At 52.7% G+C, this 21813-nt stretch overlaps 2 protein-coding genes across 2 annotated transcripts in view; both read right to left on the minus strand.

Moving 5' to 3' along the window:
• The window catches only part of LOC144248867 (uncharacterized), a 770489-nt gene that overhangs the window by 63617 nt on the left and 685059 nt on the right, over positions 1–21813 (minus strand). The gene's annotated exons all lie outside the window — the stretch shown is intronic.
• LOC146764082 (olfactory receptor 14J1-like) lies at positions 6359–8211 on the minus strand. The gene has a single exon (XM_085565406.1). The coding sequence runs from the start codon at positions 7517–7519 to the stop codon at positions 6587–6589; it is 933 nt and encodes a 310-aa protein (XP_085421532.1). The 5' UTR covers positions 7520–8211; the 3' UTR covers positions 6359–6586.

The raw sequence follows: 21813 nt of genomic DNA on the forward strand, positions 1-21813 counted from the left end.
GCCTAGTGAGGCTCTCACCTGCCTTCCAAACAGTGGGGCTCTGTGCTTTCCTTCCTATGGAAAAGAATTGTCCTTCTCATCCAGGTGCCCATGGCCATAACTGGTGTTCAACTTTCAACATTCCCGGTTTGGACAAACTGGAGGAGATTGTTGGCTGAAACATTTCATGTGTGGGGGACGAAGGCGCAGATCCAGCCTTGCCCTGCCCTGGAACCCCAATCCCCCCAGAGCCTCTATCCCAGCCCAGCAGTGTCTGCCAGTCCCTGGCACAGCACAGGCAATGCTCCACAGCCACCTCTGGAGCCCCAGCCCAGCTCCTGAGTGACCAAATGACCCCAAGTCCCACCTGGGGGAAGGGCCCAGGAACACCAAGGGGTATTTAAGGCTGACCAAAAGGCAAGCACACATCTTGACTGTACCTCCTCTTGGAATTTCCATCTAAACATTGCTGGAATCCAGGAGTTGGTAGCTGTGTGTGTGCTTCTCTGTATCTTTTTTGTCTTTCTCTGTCTATCTTGTTCTATTTCAGTCCTCTTGCAGATGTTGATTAACTTAAAATTGAACAGGCTTAGAGTTTGTGAAGTTCAATGGGCCAGGTTAATGCATTGAAAACTATTTTTTGTTCACTGAATATAATTTTAAAACATTTGCCAAAGTTTCTCTGATTTCCTAAAGTCGCCAGTAAAGGCTGCTTTGGTGTTTGTTTTGAGCTCCTGAGAATCTCTTCTTGGTATTTCTCCAGTGCCTCCAACTCAGAGGACACACCAATTTTAATTCCTTTTAAATGTCTCCTTGAGAGAGTTTTTTAGTGGATGGGGGTCAGGACTTGTGTGTCCTGCTTGGCACAGCCCAGGCAGGGCTTTCACAGCCCCATCCCATACTCCGTGTCCCAGCTGGAGCCGCTGGTGCCTCTGAGTTCTGCTGCCCCAGCCCCAGGGACGCTCTCCTTGTCTGCCCATTCCCCCAGGGCCTCTGGGCAGGGATGGCCTCAGTGGGGGCTGCTGACATCCTCAGCAACTTGGAGGCTGCTGCTGAATTTTACTGCTCCAGAGGCTTCTTCAGCCTTCAGCTCTTCAGTTCAGGAATTCAGTGCCCCAGGGCTCATTAACATTCAGAACACATTAACAAGGCTAGTCTCTGGGAATAATTTGATTTAAGTTTCCAAATAATTGTGGTTAATTCAACAAATTTCAGAAGCGTATATAGAGTGAATGTATTTACAAAGAGAGTGAGAAAAGATTTTTTCAGGTCCTGTTTAGATTTTTCTTTTCCTGTTAATTCATTGCTAAGTGCAATCTCCAATTGACACTGAATGCAAGTACCTCTTTATGCAGTTGGAATAGATAAGAAAATCAAGACCCTTTATGGCTGACAATCCATCAGACTCTGTCCCTACCCCCACCCCACCATTTCCCCCATCCAAGCCCTGGCACTCAGAGCAGCCTTGTGCAAATCTGCGCTTCCCTGCCCAGGCTGCACCTGCAAGTTTCAGCTCCTGGGCTCCAACTCCCACCTGCTGTCCTTGGAGAAGGAGCTGCCCCACACACAGAGGGATGTTCATTTCTTGCCAGCCAACAAAGCCAAGGGAAGGCACAGCTCCATCAAATGCAAAAGTCATTCCTCTGCTGGCTATTAAATCCACTTTGCACAGCAGACAGTCTCAGAGCAATGGAAAACACCTTCTGTGCCCAGCACAGATCCCAAGGTCCCCCCAAACCCTCCCTGCCCCAATTCTTCCTAGATTTGCTCTTTGCACAGATGAGTCACAGGCTGAAGGCAGGAGCTCCCTCCATGGCCAGAGGGAGGAAAAGAGGGAAAGTGGATGAAGATCTCTCTTGTGCAGAGCCAAGGTCCAAGTGCTCCTGCAGTGGGAACCACAACTCATCAGGTTTGTGTCCTTTGGGCTCAGGGACTGGTGGCACTCAGAAGCACAGAAAGGTTTCTTGCCAACAAACACAAGTTCCACATTTGAACAATTTAATAATCATCACAGCTCTTCCCTCAGCTTGCTGCGATGTCCCAGCAGCATTTGACATGTCCCCCATCCCCAAGGGATTTTCATACAGGAACAGTTTTAGACAAAGACATAAGAAAATGTAATTATTTAATAGGTATAAATATAAGTAAGGCATTGAATAATTATATATTTATTTTAACTTCAGAAAAATTTGAGAAGTCCCTGAAGCTCAAAGCATGAGACCAGTCAGTGGAGAGGCACTTGAATGACCAGAAAGCATCTGGAGGAATAAATCTGGGAGTAACAGGAAGGACATAGATGCAGCTGCTCTAGTGGAGAGATGTCCTTAGACAAGGCCATTTTTAAAAGGAGAAGTGGAAACTGAAGGAAGAGGGACAGGAAAGAATAAACTGAATCTTGATGACTCAAGTAGATGCGAAGATCAATATTTCTCCTCCTGCCATCAGTACACTTCCAAGAAATTACTGTTCCTAGAGGGAAAACGTTGCCATTTCTTAAAAGTACTCAAGTAACCTGGATAATAAAAACATGCCTGTATATTTGGAAACAGGAAGGTATTAAAATTGGTGCTCCTTTCCAGGCAGACATCAGCTGTGTGCCCATGAACAGGCAGTGCCACTTGTGCCCTGAGGTGCAGAGCTCAGACTGGATCTCTCAGAGAGGAGCTGAGGGAGAGCAGAGCACCTTGCAAGCTGCAGGTCCCTGCCAGCCCCGCAGGGCTCCTGTGCCATCAACATCTGCTCTGCTCCAGTCTGGAACAGGGCCCAGCACGGTGCTGGGATCATCAGAGAGCTGAGGTGTGTGCTGGAATTACATGCCCTCCCCATGGCACAGCAGCCCTGCATTTCCCTGCTCCAGCCTTGGTCTCCAGCACAGCCATGGAGGCTCTTTGGGCTCCTGAGTGTTCCTGCAGCCCCAAGGGCAGCTGAGCTCTGCCTTGGGCACAGGCAGCCCTGGCCAGCACAGGCCATGCTCAGCAATTCCTTGTCTGTGCCCGGCCTTGCTGCCAGCCCCGGCAGCGGCTGCGTGGCCCCTCGGTGGCCCTGTGCTGGCCCAGCCATGGTGCCACAGCCCCTGTGCAGCCCAGCCCAGGACAGGAGCATTGCGGCTGGGAACGGCCCCTGTGCCGTGGGGCCCTGGGCAGCCTTGGGGCTCTGTGCCCCATGGCCTCCCTGCTGGGCAGCCTCTGCCAGCTCCTGCCGAGCCCGTGGCACCTGTGGGGCTGCACAGACAGCCCTGCCCGGGCTCTGCCGGCCTCGGGGCCAGCAGAGAGGCGGCCAGGGCTGGCCATGGCCAGGAACAGGCCCTGAGCCCCGCAGGAGGATGGAGCTGGGCCACAGCCAAACTCAGCCCAGGGCAGAGCTGGGCTCAGCAGCCAGGGCTGCCCAGGGCTGGCACAGACAGAGGCTGGCGCTGACAAATGTCCTGGGCCCCTCCCTGCTCTGTCCATGCCCCAAGGGCACAGAGCAGCCTCCTCTCTGGGGCTCTTGCCTGTTTTCAATGCCTGCCCAGGCGCTGGCCCTGCCCCACAAGGCCTGGGCTGAGTCCTGCCCCTGCCCGCTCAGCCAGGCTGAGATGGACACTGATGGTTTCTGTGCCAGGCTCTCCCAGCCCAGCCCAGCTCCCTGCCAGCTCTGCCAGCTGCCCTGAGCTCTGGGCAGCACCAAGGGCCTCTCCCCAGCACAGCCCAGCCGGCTCTGGCCCCACAGCTCTGCTCAGCCCAGGCTGCTCTGGGCACTGCCCCACGGCCTCAGCCCCTGCCAAGGGCACAGCAGCAGCTGCAGCTCAGCCAGGACTCAGCCCCACCATGGGGGAAGGGGCTTGGCCAAGGCCAAAGGAGCTCCCTGGCTGCCCTGCTCCCCTCTGCCTGAGGTGCTGAGAGCTCTGCAGCCCCTCCTGCCATCCCATCTGCCCAGGCCAGCACAAGAGCCCCGGCCCTGGGGCCCTCCAGAGCTGCTCCTGCTCCAGGCCCAGGGCCCATCCCAGAGCTGGGGCAGCCACAGAGCTGTGCCCATTTCTGCTCATTGCTGCTCTGATGGGGATGCACCCTCAGCCACTTGGAGGTTACTGATGAATTTTCCTACTCCAAAGGCCTCTGCTTTTTTGAGCTCTTCTGTTCAGGAATTCCGTGAAAAAGCCCCATAAATATATGTTATAAACACCTGAAGAAGAAAAACCTATGGGAAAATTCATGTCCTCAATTCATCTGTGGTGAATTAGACATATTTCAGAAGTTTATTCAAAGTGAATATACTATATTGAAAACAATGCAGAAAGAATTGTTTTGTCTTGTTAAGTTTTCTTTTCCAGTTTATCGATTGATATCAGCAATGTCCAATTGATATTTATCCCCAGCACCTTCTAATACAGTCTAAAAATATATGGAACCAAGGGGCCACTGCTGCTCCTCAGGGACTTGTAGAATTAAGGGAACATGTTTGACATCATGGTGGCCCTTGGGACCAAGAGGCCATTGTGACACTGTGGGACCAAGGAGAGCATTGCTGCCCTTCCAGACCTCATGGAACCAAGGATCCACTGTGACACTGCAGGTCCCTGGGGGACCACGGTGACATTGTGACACTGTGGGGCCCAAAGATCCAAGGGACTTTGTGACACCAAGGGGTCCCATGGAACCAAAGGGACATTGTGACACTGGGATACCTCACGGAATCGTGGAGACCATTGGGACACTCTGGGGACTCATTAACCCTGGTGACACCAAGTTGGCTGGGAGTATTGATCTGCTGGAGGGTCGAGGGCTCTGCACAGGGCCCTGGACAGGCTGGATCCGGGGCCCAAATCCAACAAGGTGAGGTTTAACAAGTCCCAGTGCCGGGTCTTGCACTTTGGCCACAACAACCCCTGCAGTGCTACAGGCTGGGACAGAGGGGCTGGACAGCAGCCAGGCAGAAAGGGACCTACAGGGTCTGATGGACAGCAGACTGGACATGAGCCAGCAGTGTGCCCAGGTGCCAAGAAGGCCAATGGCTCCTGGCCTGGATCAGGAATGGTGTGACCAGCAGGAGCAGGGCAGTGATTCTTCCCCTGTGCTGGGCAATGGTTGGGCAGCACCTCGAGTGCTGTGTCTGGTTTGGGACCCCCAATTTAGGGCGGACATGGAGGGGCTGGAGCATGTCCAGAGAAAGGCAACAAGGCTGGTGAGGGATCTGGAGCACAAGTGCTGTGAGGAGTGGCTGAAGGAGCTGGGGTTGTTGATCCTGGAGAAGAGGAGGCTCAGGGAAGACAAGGTGGTGTCAGGGCACAGGTTGGACTCGATGATCTCCAAGGTCTTTTCCAGCCTTGCTGATTCTGGGATTCTCTGAAAACACCCTTGGAGCAGTTGCAGGAGAAGCCCTGGGCCTCCTCTTCAGAAGCTCCAGCAGCCAAGGTCCCTCAGCTTCTCCTCACAGCCCCAAAGCCCATCCTGTCAGTCCTGCAGAGCCTCTGCAGCTCCTCCTCACTGCCCAGAACAGGGAGCCCCACAGGCAGACACAGCAGCCCAGATGTGCCCCCCTGGCCTGGGGTGCCTCTGGCAAGGGAGCAGCACCAGGCACTGCAGGAGCCTGCAGACAATTCCTGCAGCACTTGTGGGATGATCCTGCTCCCCAAGGGACGTTCCCATGGTGCTAAGTCAGGAACTGCAATGGGGAGTGGGGGAGGAAAGGGCAAACAGGGATGGGCTGTTTGCAGGGGAGGGAACAGGGCTGGGCAAGAGGAAGAAATCTGGACCAGGGAAGAGTAAAGAAAGCAAAGGTGAAGCCAAGGAAATTCCTAGGGCAGTTTGGGGGTGGCTGCCAGGCAGCTCTGGCTCTGAGCAGCAGCGTCTCCAGTGGGACAGGAAACTCCCAGCTGAAAGGAAAAAACTTTCTGGCTGACTGCAGAGGCCAGGACAAAGCTGAGTGGTTTCCCAGGCATCCCCCAGCCCTTCCTGGCCCCAGGGGCTGATGGCATTTGTGCTCCCTCAGGTTCATGTCCCCACACCAACAGCCTGCAGCTGCTCATGGGGGTTTTCTGTGCTGAGCATTGGCCTGGCCGTGTTCTTGAGAGAGCCTGGGCAAGGAGCCTGGAGCCCCCAGGCCCTGGCCTGAGGCGTCAGCGCTGCCCCAGCAGTGCCCATGGCCTGTCCCTGCTGCAGCCCCGGCACTGCCACCCCCAGGACTGTGCCCGGCCCCGAGAGCACTCAGGCCCTGCAGCAACACCAGGGCCACCAGGGCAGCGGGGCAGGGCCACGGGAGCAGCACTGGCAGCACCAAGTGCTGCTGCTCCTGGGCACAGCTGCTGTGCCAGCCCTGATCTGCCCCAGCTCTGCACACAGGCATTGCTGCTGCAGCTCCAGAGAAGGCAACCAAAGGGAATTTCTGCAGAAAACTGTGCTGGGAGATCCTTTAGTTCCTTTAAAGCGACTGAGAGTGAAGCCCCTCATTGACACAGTCTGTGGGTACAGGGAAAGTGGAGAGAAACAAAATGAGAAATGGCACAAAAAATGATATTTAGTGCAGACAATGTGGAAAAAACTAAAACAAAGGAAAAAATACCCAAACAAATCAACAAAATGTGTCAAAGATGACTTTTATTACAAGTGATTGGCAGAAATTGGCCAGCAGTTTAATGTTTCTGAAGGCATCCAGTCATCAGTGTCCACACTGCAGCCTTCAGTTCCTGGTTCCTCAGGCTGTAGATGAGGGGGTTCAGGGCTGGAGGCACCACCGAGTACAGAACTGACAGGGCCAGATCCAGGGATGGGGAGGACATCGAGGGGGGCTTCAGGTAGGCAAACACTGCAGTGCTGAGGAACAGAGAGACCACGGCCAGGTGAGGGAGGCAGGTGGAAAAGGCTTTGTGCCGTCCCTGCTCTGAGGGGATCCTCAGCACAGCCCTGAAGATCTGCACATAGGAGAAAACAATGAACACAAAACAGCCAAGTCCTAAACAGGCGTTACCTGCAATGAGCCCAAGTTCCCTGAGGTAGGATTTGGAGCAGGAGAGTTTGAGAATTTGGGGGATTTCACAGAAGAACTGGCCCAGGGCATTGCCATGGCACATGGGCAGGGAAAATGTATTGGCTGTGTGCAGCAGAGCACTGAGAAAGGCACTGGCCCAGGCAGCTGCTGCCATGTGGGCACAAGCTCTGCTGCCCAGGATGGTCCCATAGTGCAGGGGTTTGCAGATGGACACGTAGCGGTCATAGCACATGATGGTCAGCAAGAAATACTCTGATCCAATGAAGAAGGAAAAAAAATAGAGCTGTGCAGCACATCCTGTGTAGGAGATGTTCCTGGTGTCCCAGAGGGAATTGTGCATGGCTTTGGGGACAGTGGTGCAGATGGAGCCCAGGTCGCTGAGGGCCAGGTTGAGCAGGAAGAAGAACATGGGCGTGTGCAGGTGGTGGCCGCAGGCTACGGCGCTGATGATGAGGCCGTTGCCCAGGAGGGCAGCCAGGGAGATGCCCAGGAAGAGGCAGAAGTGCAGGAGCTGCAGCTGCCGCGTGTCTGCCAGTGCCAGCAGGAGGAAGTGGCTGATGGAGCTGCTGTTGGACATTTGCTCTGGCTGCACATGGGAATCTGTAAAAAAATAATTATGGAATAGTTGGGTTTGGAGAGGACTTTAAATATCCCAGCACAGCTTGCAGGCACTCTTCCCCTCACTGCCTGCCCAGGGTTCTGCTGCCTGGAGCTGTCCCTGCCAGCTGCTGCTTTCCTGTGCCCAGGGCTGAGCCCTGCCAGAGCTGCCAGAGCCCAGCCCAGCCCTGGAGGCTCGGGTCTGCCCTGCAGACCCCTCCCAGCTCAGGCACTGCCCAGGGGCAGCTCTGGCTCTGCAGGCTCTGATGGCAATGTCAGAGTAGCCCTGAGGAGGCTGGAAAAGCCACACTGATGCTGTCTCTAAGGGGCCCGGTGCTGATTTCTGTCACTCCCTGGGTTATTCACATCTAGAGATTTTTTTTTTTTATTTTTGTAAACCTAAACTGAGAGATTAATATCTATCTGCAATTTTCCATCCAGGCAACCCAGAATATTAGATTTTCAAAGCAGGATTTCCCCCTTGATGTAGCCCCTGCCTTACTGTGGTCTTTGTATGATCTGCTCGTTTCTAGAGTTTAATGTTATGCTGGGAGCAGTCCTGAAAAATGCAGCATCCTCACCACACAAGAAAATTCCAAGTCCTACCAGCTGTGTCCTTCCACCCAGATCTTGTCCCCCAGTGCTGGGAGCAGCTCCAGGGCCGGCTGAGAGCTGTCCCTGGCAGGCAGCAGAGTCCCTGGCCCAGCACAGCGCCCTGGGCTGCAGGACCCTGCTCTGCAGGACAGCCCTGGGCACCCCTGGCTGCTCTGCACAGGAGATGAGCAGAGAATGCACGCACAGGGTCTGTGGGCATCGGGATGTTCCAGCTTTAGGAGATCTCTCCAGGAGCTGCAGCTGCATTGTCCTGCAGCCAGCGGTTCCTGTGCCAAGGGCTGGCAGTGATTCTGCCCGAGGCACTTCTCAGCCCCTTCCCAGCCCTGACTGATTGAAGCTCTCTGTGCCTCTGTGCTGTGCCCGGGCTGGCTGCAGGCAGTGCCCCAGCCCTGCTGGGCTGGGAGAAGAGCTGCTCAGCAAGAGAAATGTGCTTTTGAAGCTTTTCCTGGTTACCAGGATCACCCTCTGTGCCAGGAGCCCAGCCCAGCTCAGCAGCACAGACACAGCACAAGGATTTTAATGACCCTCTGGGGCTTTGTGCTCAGGCCCTGAACATCAGGCCCTCAGAGGGAACTGTAGAAACATCTCCAGAACTCCAAGTCAGAATCCAACTCCAAAGTTTCTTGGACTTTTAATGGGTCCCACTGAGAGACACGACTGAGAAAGTTTCCTCAGGCCCCAGGCAGAGCAGAGAACTGGAGGCACTGATGCCAGGTGGGGACAAAGAGAAGCCAAGTCTTGGTGCCCTGGGGCACAGCAGGGTCTGTGCCACCAAGGGCTGTGAGGAGACACCTTGTCCTGAGGCCCTGGGGCCTCCTGGCACAGCCCCAGCCAGGCTGGGCACTGTCAGCCCCTGGTCCTGCCCTCAGCATCCCCCCCATGCCCACATCTCAGTGGCCTCAAGGATCTGCTGGAAGGAGTCCCTGGGGAGCCTTGGTCAGGAATGGCCCTGGGGGCTCCTTCATGCTCCCCGGGACTGCAGGTTTTTGAAAGGACTTTTGGTTTGGCTTTTGCCTTGGAGTCTCTGAGAGCTTTCTGCAATCCTGGTCTCCAATTATCTGCTTTAATTAGTCCCTGGAGGGGCTTTGTCAGTAACAACACTCAGTGGGGCCCATTAATGCTTCAAGGTACTTCAGTTCTTTTAAGGTACTTGGTGTTTCCCTTTTGCTACAGACTCTGTGAGAGGTTTGTGCAATCCTGTCCCCAATTATCTGCTTTAATGACTCCCTTGAGAGCTTTGAAGTGACACTCAGTGGGGCTCATGAATACTTTGAGATTCTTAACTTTTGTAAGGTACTTTGGATTTTCCTTTCCACATTGAGAGTTCTTTGTTCCATTTTCAGTCTCTGAGAGGTTTTTGTGCCATCCTGGCCTCCAGGTCTCTCCTCCAAGGACTCCATGAAGAGTCTGTGGTATAGATGGACCTTTGTGGGTCCCATTAATGCTTTAGACTCCAACCACTTTGGGGTTTTCCTCTGACTTTGACTCCGGGAAAGGTTTGTGCAATCTCCTCTCAGGCCCTGAAGTTCCAGGTCTCAGCTCCAAATGCACCATGGGGCTCATCAGGATCAAGCAAGTCCTGACAAACCATGGCTCTGCCTCAATTTCTCTCTGCTCTCGTGCAGTTTGTCAGGAAGTTTCTGTAGTGGTTTTGGTTCACCATTTTGAGATTTCTCGGCCAATGCTTCAATTAGTGTGGTGGATTCAGTGTTGGCTAATTACCAGTGCACTCACTAGAATATACTTACTCATTTCCTGCTGTGAGATAGGATTAGGAGAAAGGCAAAGTAGGCTTAAAATATTAGAAGTGTATAAATAAAATTGTATTAACAATAACTAAAGAAAGAGTAATAAGAATCAGAGCAAAATTTTCAGAACACTTCCCCTCTCCATACAACCTGACAATGTAGAGACAAAACCTGAAATTTTCAGTCAGTTTACCACCTCTAGAATAGTCTTTCTTCACTTCACTTAGGTAGAGAAGTTCCTCTTGTTTATGTTATGGAGACTTCTCCACAACAAAACAGCTATCTCATGGCTTTTCATTTTCACAAATAGCAGCTGCCTGGAGAAATCTGCAATCATGAACTCCCTCCCATGTTTTCCCACCTTTTCCCACAGATGTGCTTATGGGCAATGCCAAGTTATGGGGTATTAGTCCCAAGATGAGCTCTTTAAGAGCAAAGGTTCTCTTCATCTCTTTCTGAAATCATCTTCATCTCTGGGAACAGAGGTCTTCCTCTCTTCCTGAGGGTGCAGGGTCTCATCACTGTTCTCCCTTTCTCTGTCCAAACCTCTCATTGGAGATCACAGCTACTGCAATATTTGCTTACTTTAGCATGGAGGCCTTTGCTAAAACAAGTCATCGTCCCATACTTTTCAATTCATTATAGGGAAAAAGAGAGTCTGATGTATCAATGACATCCTTCTCCACAGCTTTACCAGAGGATTTCAGCCCCAAGATCAAGGCATCTCCTCATCCCTCCCATCTGGGACTCAACTTCCCCTTCCCTGCCCTCGGTGTGTCCATGCTGCTCCTCTGTGTGCCTGCCCTGTGTCCTTTTCTCTCAGTGGAGGGAGGATGGCAGCACTGGCAGAGTCAATATCTCCCGGGGCTGCAGATGGTTCCGTGAGCCTGGCCGGGCTCGGTGCTTGCGGCCGGAGCTGTTTTGCCATGGAGGTTTCTGCAGCGGCTGCGCTGGGGCTGTGTCAGGCTGGGCCGCGCTGGGGCAGGGCCAGGATCTCAGCAGCCAGGCCAGAGCCCAGCAGCAGCACGGCCGGGGCCGATGGCTTCTCCTGCCCTGCCCGCCGGCTGCGGGCGAAGCCCAAGGGCGGCAGAGCCTTGGCCGAGCCGGCCCGGCCCGGGGCTGCTCCTGGGGCCCGGCGGATCCTGGCCGGGCCCGGGCTGGCGGCGGGGCAGGGCTCGGCAGGGCCAGATGTCAGCACCCGCAGCCACGGCCCGGCCTCGGCCCCGCGGCCTCCCCTGCCCTGCCCGGCAGCCGATGGCGCCTGGCGGCTCCCTGGGAAGGGGCCCGGCCCCACGGCAGGAGCCGCCCGGCCCCACGGCCGAGACGGGGCTGGGCCGGCCTCGGCACCTCTGTGGGGCCAGAAGGGACAGAGACCCAGCCAGGCTTTCTCATCTGTAACTTGTGTCTACACAGAGGCGTCTGCAGCTTCCTTAGTGCTTTAACAGACTGTCAGCTCTCAAAGCTAATTACTGATTGGTTTTTTGTCAGACATGGAGGAAACTGCTAGCAGCTTCTCTCAGGACATCACTTCTGTGATGCAAAACCACCACAGCAGCACAGAGCACAGAGCTCCATGTAGTGGCCATGTGCCCGAGGCCTCGAAACCCCTCCTTGGGAGATCTCTGGGCCCTCTCCAAGGTGTTTTCAAATGAAAACATTCATCTCAGAGTCTAAGAAAATTATCAGGGCATAGGGCTAGCCTGACCTGTCTGTCCTGACTACTTTTGTCTGGGAGCAATCCTTGGATATATGGAATTTGGAGGCCAAATTCTAATTTTGGCCATGGGCCCTAGACATGAAGGCCGGTTCTATTCCATAGGAAGGAAGGAAGAGAGCCCCAGTGAGTGTTTCACGGACAGATCAGGGGTGACCACCAGAGGCTAGATAGAGTGGCAGTTTTTTTTCTGCAAGATACCCTTGCATATAGGAAAATTCTTAGGGAGAATATCAGTTTTAGCAATGGGCATCTGAATAGGCAGAGCGTTCTTTTCCATAGAAAGAAGAACACAGAACACCATTGCTTCAGGAGCTGATGAGAGGTAGCCCTTGACATCCCAAGATCACCCAGACCTGTCAGGTGGCCCCTGGCAGGCCAAGCCAGACAGACCTGGTCTATGTTCCCTCGCTTCCATGGGGCCTCACAGTGTCCCAATGGTCCCTTGCTTCCAGGAGGCCCTGAGGTGTCACAATGCCCCCTTGGTGACACCAGGCCCTGCAGGGTCGGAACGGTCTCCATGGTTCCATCAGGCCCCACAGAGTCATAATGGTCTCTGGGCCCATGAAGCCCCATGGTGTCACCATGGCCCCTTGGTTCCATGGGCTCCAGTGGTGCCACAATGATCCCCTTGGTTCCATGAGGTGCCCACAGTGTCACAGTGATCTCCATGAGAAGGAAAGAACCGAGACCCAGTGTGGCAGCAGCAGCCACCTGAGGCCAAAACCAGACAGATCTCTCAGTCCTGGTTGCTTTTGTCTAAAAGCAACCCTTGGATATAGGGAATTTTAGAGGTGGATCCCCAGTTTTTGCCATTTCTGTGTAGATAAGATGGACAGTTCTTTTCCATGGGAAGGACAGCACACAGCCCAAATGTTTCAAAAGCAGATGATAGGCGACCCCCAAGGGGTCAGGGGCAGCCAGATCTGTCTCTCCTGGATGATTTCACTTGAGAGCAATCCTTGGATGTATGAAGTTTTCGAGGTGGAATCCCAGTTTTTGCAATGGGTACCTGCTCAGGATGGATGTTTTTTTCCTATATGAAAGAAAAGTGTGAAGTCCAAGTCTTCTGGAAGAAAATGAGAGGTGGCCACCCTTCGGACAAGCCAACCAGACCTTGGCACCTTTCATCTAGAGGCTATCCTTGGACACAGGGCATTTTGGAGGGGGAATCTCAATTTTGGCCAAGAGCACCTGGACAGGAAGATGAGTTCTTTTTCATAAGAAGGAGAGCACAGAGGCCCAGTGTTTCAGAGGCACATGAGTGCCAGCCCTCAGGAAGCCAAGGCCAGCCAGACCTGTCAGTCCTGGTAGCTTTTTTCTGGGAGCTATCATTGGATATATGCTATTCCTGGGATATGAGAATCCACACACAAAATTGGCAGATGCCAAATTTTGGCTATGGGTGCCTGGTCAAGATAGCTGTTTTTTTTTCTTAAGACAGAAACACACATAGACGTAGTGATTGAAAGGCAGATAAGAGGTGGTCCCCAGGTGCCCCAGCCAGACAGACCTGTTCCATGCTCCCTTGGTTCTGTGGGACCCCACAGTGTCACAATGGTCTCCTTTGTTCCATGAGACCCTGGAGTGTCACAATGTTCCCCTTGATCCTGCAGTGTCACAATGGCCCCGTGCTTCCATGAGACCTTGCAATGTCACAATGGCTTCGTGCTTCCACAGAGCCCTGATGTGTCACAATGGCCCCTCGGCTCCGTGTGCCCTCGCTGTGTCACAACGGCTCCTCTGTGACACTGCGGCTGCACAGGGTCACCATGGACCCTTGGTTCCATGAGGTTCCGCAATGTCACCGTGGTCGCTGTCAGAGGCTGGATGAGATCCATGTCCCGAGACACCTTGGGATGCTCGGAATGCCCGTGTGGGGCCGGGGGCGGGTCAGGCCTTGGTTTGTGGTGGGACAGAGCCCCGCCCCCAGCCTGGCCTGGCAGAGCTGTCAATCACACAGCAGGGGCGGTGCTGATTGGCTGAGCTGTCAACCAATCACACACCAGCAGCTGGTGCCTACCCTGACTCTGATTGGGCAATCAGCTGGCAGTCCCACCCCAGGGGCGGGCCCATGGAGGCCCAGGGGGTTAAAAGCCGGAGCACGAGGCCAGCCCATGGTCTGGATCCTGCCTTCTCCTGGGGTTCGTCTGTTAGCGACGCTGGGACCTGAGCAGTTTGTGCCTCTGTGCATCTTTCTATAGATCTTCTGTCTTTCTGATGTTCTCTATTTCTCCTCTTTCTAATCCTACTTACCTGGAAACTGTTTGGGGTAACTTAGCATTCTAAGGGTTAAAGGTTTTTAGGTTAAATGGACTAAGTTAATGAAGTTAATGATATGATAAGATTTTATCTTGAAGTGGATGTTGTATGAAACCCTTTGCCAAACTTCATTGATTGTCTATATTTTGCCAGTTACGTTTTGTGTAATTTTGACCTCTTAGCTCTGTTGGTTAGAGCATGGGGCTGGTATCACCAAGGTTGTGGTTTCAGTTCCAAAGTGGGCCATTCACTTAAGAGCTGGACTTGATGATCCTTGTGGGTCCCTTCCTACCAAGAATATCCTTTGCATCTGGCTATGGTGAGAATATCAGGTTGATGTTTCTCCTGTGCACCAAACTCAAGTAAAGGAACCTTTGGTGACCCCCAGCATTTTCAGTGTTCTGGGGTGTTACAGCACTGCAGGCTCACAATGGTCTCTTGTTTCCATGAGACCCCACAGTGTCACCCTGGCCCCTTGGATCCATGGGCCCAACAGTGCCACAATGATCCCCTTGGTTCCACAACTTCCCACAGTGTCACACTGGCCCCTTGGTTCCATGAGGATCTGCAGGGTCACACAGGTTTGTGACATTTGTCCTTGCTGCCCCTCACATACCCCTGCCCCACAAACAGCCCTGAGTCACCCGTGAGGGACAGGCCCTGCTGTGCCAGGCTGGGCTCAGGGCTTGGCCTTTCTGCTTCCCCCAGCCAGCCCAGGCCTTGCTCAGCATTGCAGTTCCCTGCTCTGAGCCTTGGGCTCCCTGCAATCCTGGCCTCAAGGACCTGCTCTCACCTGGGAGCCTTTGGCAGTCCCTGCCCTCAGTGGGGCCCAGTGATGCTCCAAGGGACTTGGCGTTTTGCTTCTGACTCCTTGAGCAGCTTCTTCAGCCTTCTCTCAGTGCCTGAGGGTTCTGGACTCAGCCCCAAATCCACCATGGGGATAATCAAAATGCAGGAATCCTTCAGGGGTGCTTTGTCTTCATTCAATTGTCTGCAAATCTCCTGGGCTTGTGTAGCTGATTGGAGTCAGTTTGGAGTCCTTGTAAGGAGGAAGATTTCCAAGTGCACCTCCTGAATTTTTTTTTTTTAATCAAGTGAGCATTCTTAGTTTCCAGTTCAGGGAAGAGCTGATAGAAGCATTCCCCAGGTGACCTTGATGCTCAGTGTCTCCTTAGGAGGTCTGGGCATGTAGAAGAATGAGCCCCCTGAGGACTGACCCTGTTTGGACAAGCTGCTCCTCACCCCCAGCCTCACCATGTCTGACATCGCCCACCTGGCACTGACATCCCTGTGCCCTGCAGCAGAACCTTGTCCCTGAGCTCTGCAGCTCCATGTCCCAGCCCATTGCACCATGTCCCACCTGCTCTCCTCAGGGCTCTGCCTGCACACAGGCCCAGGAGAAGTTTTCCTGTTGGGAAAGAAAGAATGCAAAAACCTGAGCAGGTTTCCTAAACAACAAACACAACTCAGGAGCCACCTGTTCAGTACAGGCTGCCTGTAATGGTGTCACCTTTCTACAAGGGACAGTGTGACCAGAAATGATCTCTGGAAGCAGAATTCTCTGAGTCTCCTAGCTGAATTCTCTGTCCCGGCCTTTTCCTTGTATCCGTGTTGCAGATGGAAGCTGCTGGTGCCATCCTCACCTTTTACCTCTCTTTGGAATGTAAACAGATGTTTCCAGCTGTGTTAAGCAGGATTTTCTCAATGTTTCTATAAATCTTTTGTGTTCCCCATGGAACAAAGGGGCCATTTTGGCACTGAGGGGGTGATGTGGAAGCAAGGAGTCAGTTGTGACCCTGGGGTCCCATGAAACCAAGGGGCCACAGTGACATAGCAGGGCCACATGGATCCAGTGGTCCATTGTGACACTGTGGATCCAAAGAGACCATGGAGACACCTCCAGAACCTCATGGAACCAAGGAGTCCATGGTGACCCAGTGGGACTGCATGGAGCCAATTGTCCATGGTGGCACTGCCCATCCAAGGAGGCCATTTGGACACTGTGGGAGCTCATGGAGCAAGATGGCCATTGTGACACTGAAGAACTTCATGATACCAAATATCCATGGGGACACAGCAGGGCATCATGGGAACACACAAAACGCTCTTGACAGTGTGGAAACTCCTGGAACCAGGGGCTGTTGTGGGACTGCAGAACCAGCACAGCTGCTGCACCTTGTCCCCTGCCCTGCACAGCTCCTTGGGAGGCACGGCAGGAGCAGCACCCTGGGAGCCTCAGGAATGCCCCTCTGGAATCCATGGCACACACTCCCAGGGCTGGAATTCCAGTTCCCAGCCAGGAAAAGATGTTCCTGCCCTTGAAGGCAAAGCTCTTATGGAAGGGCCAGAAGACAAGCTGAGCAAGATCTTAGAGTGACATTTCACTGCCAGCCTTCCTAACTTCACCTATGGTTGTTGTAGCTCATGGATTGGGAAATAAATCAGGGCAGGGTCTTTGGTGGGAGCTGCCCTGGGTCAAAGGAGGCACTGAGAGAGAAACAGAGCAGGGAAAGGAAGGCAGGAGAGAAAGGAGGTGTTTTGGTTTGGAATTGCAGGTGTCCGCTAAGGAGGGCAGGAGCCTCCCCTGAAATGGTAAAATGTAGACTCTTTCAGAATTTTCATAAATTTGAAATTAAGGGGGGGGCTCTCAGATAAAAATATGGGAGCAAGAATAACTGTTTTTTATTAGGGAAGAAAATAGAACTATAAAATAAACAATGCAGTAAACTGAAATAACACTGACAGAGTCAGAATATAACCTGATACCCTTTTGGACAGGGTATTGCCACAATCCAATTGGATTTGTGGCTGCAGTCCTCCAGGAATGTCAGCTGTGGTTCTGTTGGAGAAGTGATCCTATAGGAAAGGGTGTCTTCCTCTGAAGAGGAAGAGGCAGCTGTTCCTCTGAGAAATCCAGCACAGAAAAATCTGTGTTGGTGGGCCAGAATCTCAAGACTAGATGCAGGTAAGAATGCTTGGCTCCTCCCTCTGGATGGAACATCTCACAATGGAATGTTACAGTTCTTATCAGTCATGCAGTGACATTCAATAGCCCATTATCAGCAGATGTCTCCCCTGAGGGAGGATTAATTGTGGAAGAGATAAGGAAAAACTGCCCACTTAACACAGGACAACTGCCATACAGATGGCAAATAGAACACATCTTGCTTTTCAGTCTGGGACAGGAGGACACAAACAAAATCAGCTGAGAAGGCAGCACTCTGAAAATCAAATCAGAATTGACGGAAAATGAATGGGACAGAAATCAATAATTCTGATAGTTTTACTTATTATCAAAATAAATCACACCCACCCAGCCCCACATAATCCTGACCCCACAATCTCAAATTTGGATCTCGCTTCTCCCGATCACCTTCCAACCCCATCTCTCCCTGGAGGCTGAGGAATTGAGCAATTTTGGCATGGGACTGAGGTGGGAACCAGCCATTTTGAGGTAGGATTGAGTCACTTTAGGTGACAGACCAATCCACCTTGGGTTTTGGAGTGCAAAGATATGGAGAATACTACCAGATATCCGCCAAGAACCCAGAAATTCTCCAGAAGATTTTTCCAGGCAGTGGTTATTCGTGGAAATGAAAAGCCATGAGATAACTGTTTTCTTGTGGAGAATTCTCCATAAGATTAACAAGAGGCACTTCTCTCCTGATGTGAACTGAAGTGTTATAAATTGAAGTGAATAATTTGATTCAGCCTTTTAAGATCAATTAATAATTTTATTAATTACAGCAAGCGATAGCAAGCAAACAGCGCTGGGTGCAGCTGGGAGCCTGGCTCTGCCAAAAGCTGACGACCTTTCCTTCTCTTCAGTCCCTTTTTATCCAGCACAAGTGGGGGTGATGGGTTTCCTTCCACTGTGGTTATCAGTTCCAGCAGTAGTTGGTTTGACAAGTGGGAGTGATGGATCTCCTTCTGCTGTGGTTATCAGTTCCAGCCAGTCCTGCAAGATTTTTCACAATCTTTGTTTGCGGTTACCAGCCTTGCCCAAGCCTGCAAATTCCATGCCCCGACTCCCCAACCCTTTTTATCCTAATTTCATACTTTTGATGAACAAACAAGTCAATGCAGTTTTTCACACTTTAGTAGCCTTGTGTTCCTCACCTTGGGGTGAATGATCCTTGTCAGTCTCACTGGAATCATTTGCTCCCTTTCCTCCAGTGATTTTAACAAACTTTTCAGGGAAGGACGAAAAAATATTTTCTTTGCAATGGACACCCACAAAAGCCATTTTCCTCATAAGTTCTCCCAAATGTTGCTCAGAGGAAGCTGCATCCAAGTTTCCAAGAGTTCCTCCAGAAAGAGCCACGAGCTCCTCAGAGGAGGGAACCGGGCTGTTGTCAAAGGCACTTGGGGTCAGACAACAGTGCCCTGAACTCACTGTGCCAAAATAATATTGTAATCTGGTTAACAAAATTGTTACATAGATACCTCTGCCCCAGTTAAGGAGCTCAGGCGACCAAATCCAAAGTGGATTTTATTGATCAGTAAATGTGAGGTAGAGAGAGATGCAAAGAAAAAGAAAAGGAGGGAGAGCAAGGGAGTGACAGGGACAGAGATCTCCCCTGGTGCGGTGCAAGTGTGACATTGTCGCCTGTGTGCGTGGCCTTCCCAGGGTGGGGGTTTTACACCTGAGCCAGTTTGGGTAAGGGGGGTGGTGTTCACCCCCCACCCCGAGCAGGGATTGCCTCACTGTTTCCAGTTACAATGTCAGATGTAACCAAAAGTGTTTTCAGTCACCATCTCCATAAACTGTTATCAACAGGTGGGGCAGTGTTCTTTATCTCTTCCATGGCTCAGCCCTGATAACGCCCTCCAGGGCCATCTTCTGTTAATGGGCCATTGAGTGTCACTGCAGCACTGATAAAATTACATCATCCCATTGTGGGATGCTCCGCCCAGGGGGAGGAACCAAGCATTCCTACCTGGATATAATCTCACCATTGCAGCACCACGACCACCTTGCCTACTGCATTCCCAGAGGACAAGAGCTCCATAACCACCACTAGACGTTCAGAGGAAGACCAGACCCTTCTACAGGATCACGGCTTTGACAGAATCACGTTCATCATTCCAGCTGGACTGCAGCCACCATTTCATCAGACAGCTACCACCACCCTGACCAACGGGGTGTCAGGTTATATCCTGACTCTGTCAGATTAAGCCAGTGTTTCTGTATCATTGCTGTGATCTTAATTTTCTTACTCAATTGTCATTCTGGCTTAGACTCTCCCACTGGTTTACCTTCAAACCAGTACAAAACTCAATGTGCTCATCCCTTGTTTTTTCCCAAAACAGGATTTCCCATTCCCAAACGTTTGCCAGATGGAGGAGAAGGTCGCGAGGAAGAGGAAGGAGCCCTGGGAAACCCAGGCAGGTGAGGAGGAAGTCAGTGCCCCTTTCTCCCTCTCTCCTGCTCCATCTCCCAGCCCAGCACAGCCCCCAGCTGCAGGACAGCCCCGCTGCCAGTGCCCTCCTGCCGGGGATGCACTGGGGGGATCTCCTTGCCCTTCCCTGTGGCACGGAGGCAAATCGCATCCTCTCCCTGTCCTTCCGTTCCCAGAGCAGGATCTGAGGATGGAGAGCAGGGAGGAAAAATCCCTGCAGCAGAACCTCATGGAAGAGGCCATTTTGAGTGGCTCCACAGTGCAGGAATCCAACGGGAAGGAAAAGCCCTGGAGATCCCACAGGAGGAGGGGCTGCAAATCCAGACCAGGGTGTTCTGAGGAGGAAAGTTCCACCCTGGGCCAGGAAGGTGGGCAGAGCTCCAGCCAGAGCTTGGAGCTGTTGGTCACTGGGCAGCATAATGGTGGGGAGAAGCCCTCCAAGTGCTTGGAGTGTAGGAAGAGCTTCAGGCACAGCAAAACCCTGATCCGCCACCAGATGATCCACACCGGAGAATGGCCCTACGAGTGTGGGGAGTGCGGGAAGGGCTTCGGCTGCAGCTCTGCCCTTGCCACCCACCAACGTATCCACACAGGGGAGAGGCCTTACGAGTGCCCCGGCTGTCAGAAAAGATTTCACTCCAGCTCCAATGTCTTTGTACATCATCGGATTCACACGGATGAGAGGCCCTTCCTCTGCCCTGACTGCGGGAAGGGCTTCAAGCACAGCTCCAACCTTGTCAGGCACCGGCGCATCCACACCGGGGAGAGGCCCTACGAGTGTCCCCAGTGTGGGAAGAGCTTCTCAGACCGCTCATTCTTTACCCAGCACCAGCAGAGGCACCAGTAAAGGAAGACCTGTGAGAACCCCGCCTGCAGGAAGAGCTTCGAGTGCTGCTCCAGCTCCATCCCCATCAGAGGACCCACCCTGATCAGCATCCTGGTGACCACATTCCCTGTGATACACAGAGGGAAGTGGCTGATGTTCTTTTTATTTTTGCTCCAGTTATCTTTTATCTACCTCCATTCAAAACACAGAAAATTGGGGTTTAAATTAACAAATGCATCAAACACATCTAAAGCCTCACATCTTAGTTGTGTTTTGGGGAATCTTGGATTCCGGGAGATATCTGTGAGGATATGGGGGAGTTTGGGGGCTATTTGGTTTAGTTTTCTTTCTTTCTTGGCACTCCAAAAAATGAGAGGGACTGATCTGTCAGCTGAAAACCACTCAGTGCCACTAAAAACTACTGAATCCCACCCCAAAATTACTCAATTCCACCGCCTCTCAGGGTGAAATTGGGTTGCAAGGGGATTGTGCAAAGCAGGATGCAAATCAGGATGGGCATTGGGTGGGGTGGGATGGGTGGGATGGGGATTGGGAGGTGTGAAATGGGGGAGGTACAGCATGAGAAGGGATCATGATGTCCAGGAGGGGTGGGATGGGTTGGGATAGGGATTAGGGATGTGGTCTGGGGTCTGAAATGAGACAGCAAAAATTTGGGGATGATTAAGATAGGGGGAACCCATTACTGGGTGAGTTTTTTAATAGTCTCCCTTAATGAAGAGATGCTGGTGCGGTGGTGTGTTTTTCTTTCATTTAATATTAGTTTAATATCTGTTTCCCCCCCCCAACCCCCCTTTCCCTGCCCCTTTCCCTTTCCCTGGAACCTTCCCTGTCATGTTAGTTCTGCCCTAAACTCCTCCCCTGCTATTCCCTTAGTGGTTACTGTTCCTACACCCCTCCTCCTGAGTTCTGTATAAAACCTCTGCTCCCGCCCCCGAGGGGGTCTTGGGGCTCACTAAATAAAACCATCCCGTTCACCCCCCAAGTCCCGTGTAGCCTTCGTCTGTCCCCGCGTGCCACGAACTGAACTGCAGAGCTTGCAGGGGGAAGCGGCCGCCCGTTCTCTTCCCTTACCGCCCAGCACGGCACGGCTCGGAGTGCCGCGGTGAGAGGAGCGCATGCCGCGCCACAACATATGGTAGCAGAGGATGGTTCCCTCCTTCGTCTTGTAGGAAAAATGGGCAAATTCGTGGGGGTGCCCGCCTCACAGAAGAAGAAGGAGAGAAGAGGAAAATCTACGGCCGTAAAAGCTCTGCCGGATGCTATGAGAAGCTGAGCGCCGAGCGAAAAAGATTGAGGCTCCGGGACCTCTTTGTTCTCGCCATCTACCCGCCCTGGAGCAGCCGCGCTGCATGGGCAGCCGGGCTGCAGAGCTTTTTGGTGGGCAGTCTTACCCGAGGACATAGAGAGCGGTTTTGGCAGCGGCTCGGGGGAGCCTGAAGAGGGGCTGACCGAGAAGAGGTTCGTTCCTCGGTCAGCATCTGCAGCGAGACCACCGGAGGCTGATAGTGGCCGAAACCAAGGCTTCGGGGACGAGTCTTGGTTTAACGGGAACACCCAGGCCTCCGGAAGGGCCAAAACCGGAAAGGAACATCCCCAGTTTTTAGCGCGACTTTTCCATCGAGTCGAAGAGAAGATTCAAGCCATCTCCGTCCGAGCCTGCAAGGTAAGGTAGGCTACACGGGGTGG

This window comes from Lonchura striata, chromosome 36 (genome assembly GCF_050655825.1).
Source record: "Lonchura striata isolate lonStrDom1 chromosome 36, ASM5065582v1, whole genome shotgun sequence".
In the NCBI taxonomy this organism is placed as follows: Eukaryota; Metazoa; Chordata; class Aves; order Passeriformes; family Estrildidae; genus Lonchura; species Lonchura striata.